The sequence below is a fragment of the Bos grunniens genome, chromosome 2 (genome assembly GCF_055505025.1).
Source record: "Bos grunniens cultivar Pamir isolate PY7600 chromosome 2, Bosgru_T2T1.0, whole genome shotgun sequence".
Lineage (NCBI taxonomy): Eukaryota > Metazoa > Chordata > Mammalia > Artiodactyla > Bovidae > Bos > Bos grunniens.
In genome coordinates, this window is record NC_141166.1 from 34020522 (window position 1) to 34033631 (window position 13110).

The following is a 13110-nucleotide window of genomic DNA, read 5'->3' on the forward strand; positions in this document are numbered from 1 at the left end:
AGGAATATATCAGAGGGAAAAAAGTGGTAAAATTTGCTAATATAATGTGTTGTGAAGAAACAGAAAAAAAATTGGAATCAGAAAGATACTTCCCTGGTTAGTGACTGTATAAAATGTTTTACTTATCAGTTTTTATGATTTAGTATTGATAAAGTATGTTATCTATATGTAGTCATTTGCCATTCACTGAATCATAAAGAGATTTCTTTGATAGGTCATAAGAGAACTGAACTGTCAAAAATGGTGCATATGAAAGTTGTTAATATACTGTCATGCACTACGTGTAAATTCTGCACTGAAGATATTGAGGTTTTCCTATATTCTGAAAATAGTTTTAATTATATTGGTGTTGCATTGACCCATAGTTTAGCCAGTAGACATATATGTTTTTCTGTTTTCACAGCTACATACTGTCTTTGTCTCTAATGACTATTGCTTTATGCCTTATTTGTGGCATTCATTTGCTCAGTCATATACGACTCTTTGCAACCCCATGGACTGTAGCACTCCAGGTTTCCCTGTCCTTCACCATCTCCTGGAGTTTGCTTAAACTCATGTCCGTATCATCCTCTGTTATCCCCTTTTCCTCTTGCCTTCAATCTTTCCCAGCATCAGGGTCTTTTCCAGTGAGTTGGCTCTTTGCATCAGGTGGCCAAAGTGTTGGAGCTTCAGCATCAGTCCTTGCAATGAATTCAGGGTTGACTTCCTTTAGGATTGACTTGTATGAACTTGCAATCCAAGGGATTCTCAAGAGTCTTCTCTAGCACCACAGTTCGAAAGCATCAATTCTTTGGAGCTCTGTCTTCTTTATGGTCCATCTCTCATGTCTGGACATGACTACTGGAAAAACCATAGCTTTAACTGTACAGACCTTTGTCAGCAAAGTGACGTCTTTACTTTTTAATACACTGTCTAGGTTGGTGATAGCTTTTCTCCCAAGGAACAAGCATCTTTTAATTTCATGTCTGCAATCATCTTCTGCAGTGATTTTGGCACCCGAGAAAATAAAGTCTGCCACTGTTTCCATTATTTTCCCATTTGTTTGCTGTGAAGTGATGGGACCAGATGCCATGATCTTTGTTTTTTGAATGTTGAGTTTTAAGCCAGCTTTTTCACTCTCCTCTTTTACCTTCATCATTAGGCTCTTTAGTTCCTCTTCACTTCTGCCATTAGGATGGTGTCATCTGCATATCTGAGGTTACTGACATTTCTCCTGACAACCTTGATTCCACCTTGTTCTTCATCCACCCCGCATTTCGCATGATGTATTTTGCATATAATTTAAGTAAGCAGAGTGACGGTGTACAGCCTTGACGTACTCCTTTCCCTATTTGGACCCAGCCCATTGTTTCACATTTGGTTCTAACTATTGTGGTGTTGGAGAAGACTCTTGAGAGTTCCTTGGACTGCGAGGAGATCCAACCAGTCCTTTCTGAAGGAGATCAGCCCTGGGATTTCTTTGGAAGAAATGATGCTAAAGCTGAAACTCCAGTTCTTTGGCCACCTCATGCGAAGAATTGACTCATTGGAAAAGACTCTGATGCTGGGAGGGACTGGGGGCAAGAGGAGAAGGGGACGACAGGGGATGAGATGGCTGGATGGCATCACTGACTTGATGGATGTGAGTCTGAGTGAACTCCTGGAGTTGGTGATGGACAGGGAGGCCTGGCGTGCTGCAATTCATGGGGTCGAAAAGAGTCGGGCACGACTGAGCGACTGAACTGAACTGACTGACTGCTTCTTGACCTGCATACAGTTTTCAATTTTCCATGTTCTATTTGGCTCAGACACATGAGCATATAGTAATTAGGTTCTTCAGCCCTGATAGAAAGCTTTCTTTCATTAATTCCATCCATTTCAATAATCACATTGCTTATTCCCCCAACAAGCCCTTCACATTCATCTTCCAAATTCTAGTTTCTAGTCCTGAGTTTGAGTTCGTTTTATTTGCTACTGTGTGTTTTTTTTTAACCTCCTGTAAAATCCATCTCACATTTCACCTCATTATTTGTGCCTTGATTAATACTTTTTAGTTTTATACTTACCTATTGAAAGAGTATTTGTCCTCAATAGGATTACAGGCAAAGACAATGTTTTCTAAGTATTGTGTATCCCTCCAAAATAATCTGTTTTAAGGTTAAGGTTTTAGATTAAAGTATGTCAGAAAATAACGTGCTATATTTAAGAACATTTAGGAAAAAAATCGTTCTATAAGCTCCCTTGGTAACCCATTCTAATAGCAAATTATTGATACTTATTCTGCTCCATGATATTGCAGTAAATCTAAAGCAAACAAAACACTTCTTCCTTATATAGTGATGGGGAATAATTGATTTATCATGTCTTCAGTTAATAATTGATCACATCAAAAGTCCCTTGTGGCTTTTCCTCTATGTATTACCTATTTTTTTTTTAAAGAAGATAATCTAATTATATTTTAAATTGATTTTTGACATAAATATGTAAGCACAGTATTCATTCAAATATATCGTTATGGGGAAAAAGTTTTATGCCTTTTTTGTGCCCACATAATAAAGGAGAAATCTTACATATGCTCTGTCTTCTCTTGCTATGGTTTTTTAAGGTGTCACATGAAAACTTGTGTCTAATTCCAAATTTCAGTGGTCCATGGCAAAGCAGTATCATGACAGGATTTAATAGACTGCATCTCCCATGATGCAGGACTAAGGGTTAACTGATTATTTCAGTAGCATTTTTAATGTGCCATTCTCCAGTTCATTAGCAATGCAGGAAGGCTAAGCGTTTAGCAAATTGTGTATAAGCAGAAGCCATCCATAATCCAGGTAGAGAAATCACATGTTTAAAAACCATATTGAGGTAGTAAGCTTTGTGTAGTAAGGGCTCTAAATGACTAGAATCTTGCTAGTCATTTTATGAAGCAGTTTTTTTTAACATCGTAAAAGCATCTTCCTTGTTCAGAGACCATTGTTTATTTTTGATTTAAAGCCTTTTTAAGCTGATTTGGTTCTTTGGAAAGTACTTTCATTTAACATTTTTAAATGTTGTCATGGTTCTCTTTAGTTTGTATTTGTGTAAAATAATTATGCTGTAGTTACTGTGCATTAAAGTACACTTGATTGGGCTCTTAAATTTCATTTCCTTGGAGAAATCTACATTTGTCTTTGATAAAAAGTCCTTATGTGTGCACTGATTGATTTTTTTTTTTAATGCATATAGTGTGACTTTTTTTGTTTATTTTTGCATCTGGGGATATAAGACCTAGCATATTGATTCCTTTTTGTCATACTTAGAACGTTGGTATGTGAGGAGATTGTGTATTTGGTACATGGCCATAACAGATAATAAAATTGAGAAATGTCAAGTGTAGTGGATGAGATCAGCTCCCTTTTGAAAGAAAATGACCTTACCTGCTTTGAGAGTGAAAGTGAAAGTCACTCAGTCGTGTCCAACTCTTTGCAACCCCATGGACTATACAGTCCATGAAATTCTCTAGGCCAGAATGCTGGAGTGGGTAGCCTTTTGCTTCTCCAGGGGATCTTCCCAACCCAGGGAACGAACCTAGGTCTCCCTCCTTGCAGGCAGATTCTTTACCAGCTGAGCCACAAGGGAAGACCCCGCTCCTGCTTTAAATATATAATAATTTGGGAGGACCCAATTTCCAGTGTAGTAACTGGTGTCTTTTTTTTTTTTTTTTTTTTAATCAGAAAGTTGAAATACAAGTAACTGTATTATACTTTGGTTTGAGAAAAACTTTTCAGAAGAAAGACACATGCTGTAGGACTTGGGCATGTAAGGGAATCTGAGAATACACGTTGATCAGAGTTTATGTAGCACTTGGCCAAGGAGAAAGAGTGACTGAACCTGATAGTCGTGAATAGCAGTCATTAGAGAAACATTTGCTGTGCTTCATTTCTTTTCCCACTCTGCCATCATAACAGCTTTCTCTAAGGTCATTAATGACCTTGACTCTAAACCCAGTAGGTGCTCATATCTCTCACCCAGTGCTCTCAGATTTGACACCTTCTTCCTTTCTTTCCCTCTTAATGTTTCCCTGTTCCCATCCAGATCTTTTCCTGCACATTTGATACAAATTTGAAAGCTCGTATTATACCAAGTTTATAATTTTATATCCTGTTTAACACATTGCATTTTTTTTTACATGAACAATAATGACTGTTGTATGGATATCCTGTAATCTAAAAACCAGAGAAGATTTCAAAAGATAGGTTCAGTGTAAAAACTTTTCGGCCATGATATAATGCATTAAAATCATTTTGAAACTGTATGTAAAAAAGTGGACTATTAGACAAAGTGCTATAATTTCAACAGTGTCCTTATGATTGAAAGACTAATCATGGGCGATATGGAATATTGTTAGAATGAATAGAAGGAAAGTGAGACCTTTGTCAAGTCAGTGGAAGCTTTCTCTCAGTGAAGTAACAGCCATACCATGTGTCTGAGGTCTCTTCCCTTGTGATGTTCTGTGACTCTAGAATTGGTGCAGCAGGGAAGTCTGGGTCGCTCTCTGAACTCCCATCAGTTTATTCTGTGATGGCTATAATTATTGTAGATTGTAGTGTACATACATATCAAAAATTAATTTTAAAATGCCCTTTTTACCACTTTATTAAATTGTCATGTGACATACTTTTCCTTCTAGTGAATCTAAATACCCATCTTGTGAATTTATCTAATTTCTGTATTTGTTTATGTAGACTATAGAGCCTGTAACAGCTACAGTAAGTGATTTTTATTTGCATTGAAAGTATGTAATCAGCCCATAGTGATTAATGATTATGAAGCTATATTTTAAAATATGAATTTGAATACCAATATGGAGTTGTGAAAAAAAATCATGTTTAAGTAACAATATATTCAGTTAAGAATAGTCCCTGTAATGGTCTGGTGTTAAATTGAAATTTCACATCTCTTTTTCTACTTTCACATTATTTTTTTCTATTTTTCAGCAGCTTGTAGTACTTGATTCTTATGCCTGATGTGAATTCTTGAGTCATTTATTTTCAAAAAATTGTGTCTTATTAGGGAAGTTGAAAAAATTGTTCCACTAGTGTATTCATTTAGTGAAAAATCAGATCACACATTTTATTTACTTAAACCCATCTGTACTTATTTTACCAGCAACATATTTGGTCTGCGGCCTGTGGATTATGCAGACAGTGAAAATATGAAATCACTGTTGCTGCTACCGGAGAAGAAGGAATCCTCATCAACCAGCCATTGCTCAGTAGTGAGTATGGATGTAGCCTTGGGACATTTATGTGTTTTATTGAATTCAATTATAAAATGAACAAAATGGCAAAATTTCTAGTTAGTGAACTGCTTTGATTCACCAGTTGAGCACTTTCTATGTAGTAGCTGTTGTGATTTCAAAGACATAATCAGAATAAATCAACAAATACTTATTGTTGTTTTCCCCCCTCCATATTTTAGGTAGCATTCATATAGCAATAAATATGACTGATAGAACTCTTATTCTCAAGAAGTATACTTTCTAATGAGAGCTAGGAAAGATACAGACTGTGGATATATAAACTAATATAAATAAAATAATTTTGGAAACTTACAAATGAGTTCTTTGATGAAGACTTTATAGAGTGTAATAGACTGGAGGTTGTGGGCTTCAAGAAAGGTACCATTTTACCTGGGTAATCAAGGAGAGCCTTTAAAGAACTGATATTTGGTCTGAAACCTGATTGATGTCAAGGGAGCACCTAGGTGAATATCTGGAGGACAAGTGTCCTAGTAGAGGGAACAGCAAGTGTGTAGGTCCCTCAGTGGGTGACCTTGGTGTGTTTGAAGGTTAGAGAGAAAGTCATTGTTGCTGGTGACTCAGTTCTGTTCAGTTTAGTTCAGTCACTCAGTCATGTCCGACTCTTTGTGACCCCATGAATCACAGCACGCCAGGCCTCCCTGTCCATCACCAACTCCCAGAGTCTACCCAAACCCATGTCCATCGAGTCAGTGATGCCATCCAGCCATCTCATCCTCTGTCGTCCCCTTCTCCTCCTGCCTTCAATCTTTCGCAGCATCAGGGTCTTTTCAGATGAGTCAGCTCTTTACATCAGGTGACCAAAGTATTGGAGTTTCAGCTTCAACATCAGTCCTTCCAATGAACACCCAGGACTGATCTGCTTCAGGATGGACTGGTTGGATCTCCTTGCAGTCCAAGGGACTCTCAAGAGTTTTCTCTAACACCACAGTTCAAAAGCATCAATGCTTCAGCTCTCAGCTTTCTTTAGAGTCCAACTCTCACATCCATACATGACCACAGGAAAAACCATAGCCTTGACTAGATGGACCTTTGTTGGCAAAGTAATGTCTTTGCTTTTTAATATGCTGTCTAGTTTGGTCATAACTTTCCTTCCAAGGAGTAAGCGTCTTTTAATTTCTTGGCTGCAATCACCATGTGCAGTGATTTTGGAGCCCCCAAAAATAAAGTCTGTCATTCTTTCCAGTTTCCCCATCTATTCGCCATGAAGTGATGGGACCAGATGCCATGATCTTAGTTTTCTGAATGTTGAGCTTTAAACCAACTTTTTCACTCTTCTCTTTCAATTTCATCAAGAGGCTCTTTAGTTCTTCTTCACTTTCTGCCATAAGAGTGGTGTCATCTGCATATCTGAGGTTATTGATATTTCTCCCAGCAATCTTGATTCCAGCTTGTGCTTCCTCCAGCCCAGTGTTTCTCATGATGTACTCTGCATAGAAGTTAAATAAGCAGGGTGACAATATACAGCCTTGATGTACTCCTTTTCCTATTTGGAACCAGTCTGTTGTTCCATGTCCAATTCTAACTGTTACTTCCTGACCTGCATACAGATTTCTCAAGAGGCAGGTCAGGTGGTCTGGTATTCCCATCTCTTTCAGAGTTTTCCACAGTTTATTGTGATCCACACAGTCAAAGGCTTTGACATAGGGCATGTCTAAGAGTAATGGGGAAACCACTGAAAGAATTTAAAGCAAGGAATGGTATAATCTGATTTACACTTTAGAAAGTTCACTCTGGCAGCTTTTAATCAAAAGATGGAGTGGCAGCAAGAGTGGCAGCAGGGAAATTACTTGGACTGTTTCTTGGTAAAGAAGAGAGAGAGACCATGATGACCTGAATTAAGGGAACAGCAATGGAAGTTGTGAAAAGTTATGAGATTGGTATGTATTTTTGAGTTAGTGCCAACAGAACTTTTGGATAGATTATAGACGAAGTATGGAGAAAGAGTAGAATTAATATGACTTAGGCTTCACTGTTTTCTCAGATGGTACTACCTGCAGTGTGGGAGACCTAGGTTTGATCCCTAGGTCAGGAAGATCCCCTGGAGTAGGAAATGGCAACACACTCCAGTATTCTTGCCTGGAGAATTCCATGGACAGAGGAGCCTGCGGGTTACAGTCCATAGGATCGCAGAGAGTCAAACACCACTGAGCTACTAACACATCCACTTTTTACTTTACCAATGGAGTAGATGTGGGTGCCATTTGCTGCCTTGTGGAAAAAATGCCTATTTCTTAGGAGCCTGTAGTTTAGTTGGGAATATGGATGTAAAAAAAATTATTACACACTGCAGTGTATTTGTAATAGATGCCATACAAATGTACAGTAGAGTCTTAAAGAAAGAAGCTGATTTTAGGAGGGATCAGAAGAGAAGGTAACATGATGTCTAAGTAAGCCTTTGAAGGTACAAGTTTTAGCAAGATATCTAATACTGTGTTATATTGGCTTTTATTTGCAAATAACAGAAAACATTCATTCAAATACTTAAAGAGTATATTCTCTTATATAATCTCAATATATGACAGTTCTTGTTATAATTTGGCTTAGCAATTACAAGGCTGCACCAAAGATCTAAACTTTTTCTGTTCTTCTGCTTCCCTGTCTTCAGTGTGGTGGTTGTGTCCTCACTAATCTCCCTGCTGGTGATTGTAGGATGATTGCCACAATTCCAGATACAACAGTGTCCAGTATTAGGACTAAAACCTTTCCCAGAAGCCTTCCAATGGACTTCCTCTTACGTCTTATTGGTCAGAACTGGTCACATAATTGCTTTTGACATACATTGTGGTTGAAGATAGGGTCAATCCTTGAAGACATGAACAGCATTAGGACTCTATTAGAGTCTAGAAGGAGTGAGGAATGGATTTTCATTGGCCACTGCAATCAGGTACACAAAGCAGAAATAGAAGCCCAGATCTCAGGAACAGCTGCCCAGAGACAAGGAGATATAAAGGACCTTAGAAATTTGAGAAACTAGAATTTAGTGTGAGACGAGCATGAGGTGTATTAAAGAGGAACTGGAAGTAAAGACCTGGGTTGGGATCAGATTGGGAAAGACCTTGAGCTCTCTGTGGAGGAGTGGAGACTATTCCCCAGTTAGTGAGGCACCCTCAGTGTCTCTTTCAGTGGAATGGGACTCTGGGGGATAGCGAGGGCGGGCTGGGACTGAAGACTGGTGAGGAGGCTGTTGTTGTGTGTCCTTGTGAAGTAGAGAGGATTGAAACTACAAGTGGTGTTGGGGATGGGTGTGTGAAGTGAAGATGAGAGGCTTTAAAGAGAGGGGTGATGGACTCAGTGTATCTTTACTGCTCAGATGGGGCAAAATGAGAGAAAAGGGTAAACACATCTAGAACCGTTCAGAGAAGGCTTCTTGTCCAGTAGAGGCAGCAGATACTCAGTGATTGACCTGATTGTTTAAGATAAGGAGGTAACTGAAGATGTTTCTAATTTGAGGTGTTCATTTCTTGGGCTCCAGAATCACTGCAAATGGTGACTGCAGCCATGAAATTAAAAGACACTTGCTCCTTGGAAGAAAAGCTATGACAAAACTAGACAGTGTATTAAAAAGCAGAGACATCACTTTACCAACAAAGGTCCATGTAGTTAAAGCTATAGTTTTTCCAGTAGTCATGTACAGATGTGAATGTTGGACCATAAAGAAGGCTGAGCACCAAAGAATTGATGCTTTTGAAGTATGGAGCTGGAGAAGACTCTGAGAGTCTTTTAGACAACATGGAGAACAAACCAGTCAGTCTGCAGTCTGCAGTCCATGGAGTCACTAAGAGTCAGACATGACTGAGCAACTGAACTAAAACTGAAAGGAAATCAACCCTGAATATTCATTGAAAAGACTGATGCTGAAGCTACAATACTTTGGCCATCTGATGCAAAGAGCCAACTCATTGGAAAAGATCCTGATGCTGAGAAAGATTGAGGACAAGACGAGAAGGGGGCAACAGAGGATAAGATAGTTGGGTGGCATCATCACCACAGTAGCATTCAGTTCAGTTCAGTTTAGTCGCTCAGTCGTGTCCAACTCTTTGCGACCCCATGAATCGCAGCACGCCAGGCCTGCCTGTCCATCACCAACTCCCGGAGTTCACCCAGACCCACATCCATCGAGTCAGTGATGCCATCCAGCCATCTCATCCTCTGTCGTCCGCTTCTCCTTCTGCCCCCAATCCCTCCCAGCATCAGAATCTTTTCCAATAAGTCAACTCTTCTCATGAGGTGGCCAAAGTACTGGAGTTTCAGCTTTAGCATCATTCCTTCCAAAGAAATCCCAGGGCTGATCTCCTTTAGAATGGACTGGTTGGATCTCCTTGCAGTCCAAGGGACTCTCAAGAGTCTTCTCCAACACCACAGTTCAAAAGCATCAATTCTTCAGTGCTCAGCCTTCTTCACAGTCCAACTCTCACATCCATTCATGACCACAGGAAAAACCATAGCCTTGACTAGATGAACCTTTGTTGGCAAAGTAATGTCTCTGCTTTTGAATATGCTATCTAGGTTGGTCATAACTTTCCTTCCAAGGAGCAAGCGTGTTTTAATTTCATGGCTGCAATCACCATCTGCAGTGATTTTGGAGCCCAGAAAAATAAAGTCTGACACTGTTACCACTGTTTCCCCATCTGTTTCCCATGAAGTGATGGAACCGGATGCCATGATCTTCGTTTTCTGAATGTTGAGCTTTAAGCCAAGTTTTTCACTCTCCTCTTTCACTTTCATCAAGAGGCTTTTTAGTTCCTCTTCACTTTCTGCCATAAGGGTGGTGTCATCTGCATATCTGAGGTTATTGATATTTCTCCCGGCAATCGTGATTCCAGCTTGTGTTTCTTCCAGTCCAGGGTTTCTCATGATGTACTCTGCATAGAAGTTAAATAAACAGGGTGACAATATACAGCCTTGACGTATATTTGGAACCAGTCTGTTGTTCCATGTCCAGTTCTAACTGTTGCTTCCTGACCTGCATATAGATTTCTCAAAAGGCAGATCAGGTGGTCTGGTATTCCCATCTCTTTCAGAATTTTCCACAGTTTATTGTGATCCACACAGTCAAAGGCTTTGGCATAGTCAATAAAGCAGAAATTGATGTTTTTCTGGAACTCTCTTGCTTTTTCAGTGATCCAGAGGGTGTTGGCAATTTGATCTCTGGTTCTTCTGCCTTTTCTAAAACCAGCTTGAACATCAGGAAGTTCACGGCTCACATATTGCTGAAGTCTGGCTTGGAGAATTTTGAGCATTACTTTACTAGTGTGTTAGATGAGTGCAATTGTGCAGTAGTTTGAGCATTCTTTGGCATTGCCTTTCTTTGGGATTGGAATGAAAACTGACCTTTTCCAGTCCTGTGGCCACTGCTGCGTTTTCCAAATTTGCTGGCATATTGAGTGCAGCACTTGCACAGCATCATCTTTCAGGATTTGAAAGAGCTCAACTGGAATTCCATCACCTCCACTAGCTTTGTTCGTAGTGATGCTTTCTAAGGCCCACTTGACTTCACATTCCAGAATGTCTGGCTCTAGGTCAGTGATCACACCATCATGATTATCTGGGTCGTGAAGATCTTTTTTGTACAGTTCTTCTGTGTATTCTTGCCACCTCTTCTTAGTATCTTCTGCTTCTGTTAGGTCCATACCATTTCTGTCCTTTATCGAGCCCATCTTTGCATGAAATGTTCCCTTGGTATCTCTAATTTTCTTGAAGAGATCTCTAGTCTCTCCCATTCTGTTGTTTTCCTCTGTTTCTTTAGTACGTGCAAACTCCAGGCGACAGTGATGGACAGAGAAGCCTGGCATGCTGCAGTCAGTCCATGGGGTCGCAAAGAGTTGGACATGACTGAGCAACTGAACAACAGTATATGCTATCACAGGCTGGTTACCCTTATTCTTTGAAAACTCTTAATCTCCTTGCTCCAGGCATCAGCCTAGTAAGTGTGCCCTATCTGTAGACCTGGAAGAGAACCTAGAAATCAGCAGTTTAATTTCCTTGTTTTATAGATGAGAAAACTAACATGTAGTTTGATTTGCTCAGGGTTAGCCCACCATAGGAAAAAAAAAACACAACACATTTTTTTCCAATAGATGAATTAGAAGTTGAGTGAATTCGGAATATTATGAAAATTTTAGGTCAGTATTCATTCGGTCCTATTGTACTTAACTATAAATTGATCCTTACTCTATTCATTTGGACTTGGATTCTGATGGCAGAACATAATGTAACTAAGTTGTCATTTGCCAATATTTCTTTTATGTAAACATCAGGAAAAGGATTATTTTAGATGTGTCAAAAATAAAGATACGGTCATGGTATTATTGGAATCTGAAAGTGGCACTCTTGCTCTTAATTTGGCCTTCCAGTTACTCTTGTGTTTTTGTTAAATGTAAGAAACCTATACTTCCTGCATGTCACATGAACACTGCCCGTGAGTGAATATCATTATTTACTCTCTTAATGGTAGCTACTTGGCTAAGGAAATGATCATGAACAGTAACAGTTCCTTAAGTTGAAAAAGTTGCTTCTTTGTGTATACTCACTAAAGACAAGATCTGGGATCTTCTTCCACAGATGGCATCAGACTCCCTTTCACTCGTCTCTTTCGGCCACATAGGCTGCCTTGCTGTTTCTTGAATCCCCCAGACACTTTCCCATTTCAAGAACTTGGTGCCACCAGGGACAATGTAGGGAGCCAGATGTACACATGGCATGCTTCCTCACTCCCTCTGGCTCTTGTTGTAGTTTTTTAAACTTTGTTTTTGGTAAACTCATTAATTTTGATGAATTCAGAGTAACTAATTTTTCCAAGAAAAAGTTTCATATCAAATTATTCCTTAGATAAGTTTATTTAATGTCAATGTACATAGTATCTAATATCTCTAAAAACAGATTATTGAACCTTTGGATTATTTTCTGAACAGCTTTTGAATCTCCTGATTCTGAGACCTCTGCTTACTCAAATCAAATGCCTCCAAACTCCCACCTCCTGCCCCAAATTAGATATGTGGCTTTGACAGCTCTTTGCTTGATTTTGTTTATTTATTTTTAATAGCTTTCCTTAATTATGAGAAATTAGTGCCAGTTTCTATTTTTTATTCAAACTTAGAAACTAGATAGAAAAATGCTTGACCCACTTTGGTGCTTTCCTGAAATTGATGGAAGTAGTATCATAGGCTATATTTACAGTTGATATCTTTTCACTTTTTATTTTGTGCAGAGAACTCATTTAGCTGAAGTGGAGTTATAAAAATGGAAAAGTAATGTGTTCCATATAGAACTACTTTATGATGCTCATTTGTAAACTGACAAGAATATTTGAAATGCTGTTTTTTAATATGATTATAATATAGTAATTGATAAAGTAGACTGAACTATTTTCATGTTATGGAGTATTTATAAGATGGTTACCTCATCTTATAATTGAGTGAATAGGAAAGATAAATGGACAGATATGTGATGTCAGTATGTGTGTGGTGTGTGCACGGCACGTGCAGTAAAACCTCTATAACTTGAACCTTCAAGAAAAGTAGTTCAGGAAGCGGAAACTTTTAAGTGCTGAATATTGTCATTAAAAAAACTTTATAGAAATGTTTTTTAAAATGTCATGAATACATTCTTGCTTAATATATAGTAGAATCCTATTTAATGCATTTTGAGTGAATGAATTATTGAGATCAGTCTGTTTAGAGATGTAGCCAGCAATTTACATGTAATATTGTAGGGCATCAGACCAGATAAATTATCATTATTCAGATATGTGAAGTGAATATTTAAATATAAATTTCCTCCAGTCTAGTTGCTGAACTATACTGGTAATTATACTTGCAGTGTTTCACTCATGTTCT

At 38.6% G+C, this 13110-nt stretch overlaps 1 protein-coding gene across 4 annotated transcripts in view; it reads left to right on the forward strand.

The window, feature by feature from the left end:
* The window catches only part of BARD1 (BRCA1 associated RING domain 1), a 92667-nt gene that overhangs the window by 62242 nt on the left and 17315 nt on the right, over nucleotides 1–13110 (forward strand). For all 4 annotated transcript variants that reach the window (XM_086366439.1, XM_086366460.1, XM_086366447.1 and 1 more), the window contains exon 7: nucleotides 5122–5230. In XM_086366439.1, coding sequence (XP_086222565.1) covers nucleotides 5122–5230 — 109 coding nt within the window. The remainder of the gene's footprint in view (nucleotides 1–5121; nucleotides 5231–13110) is intronic.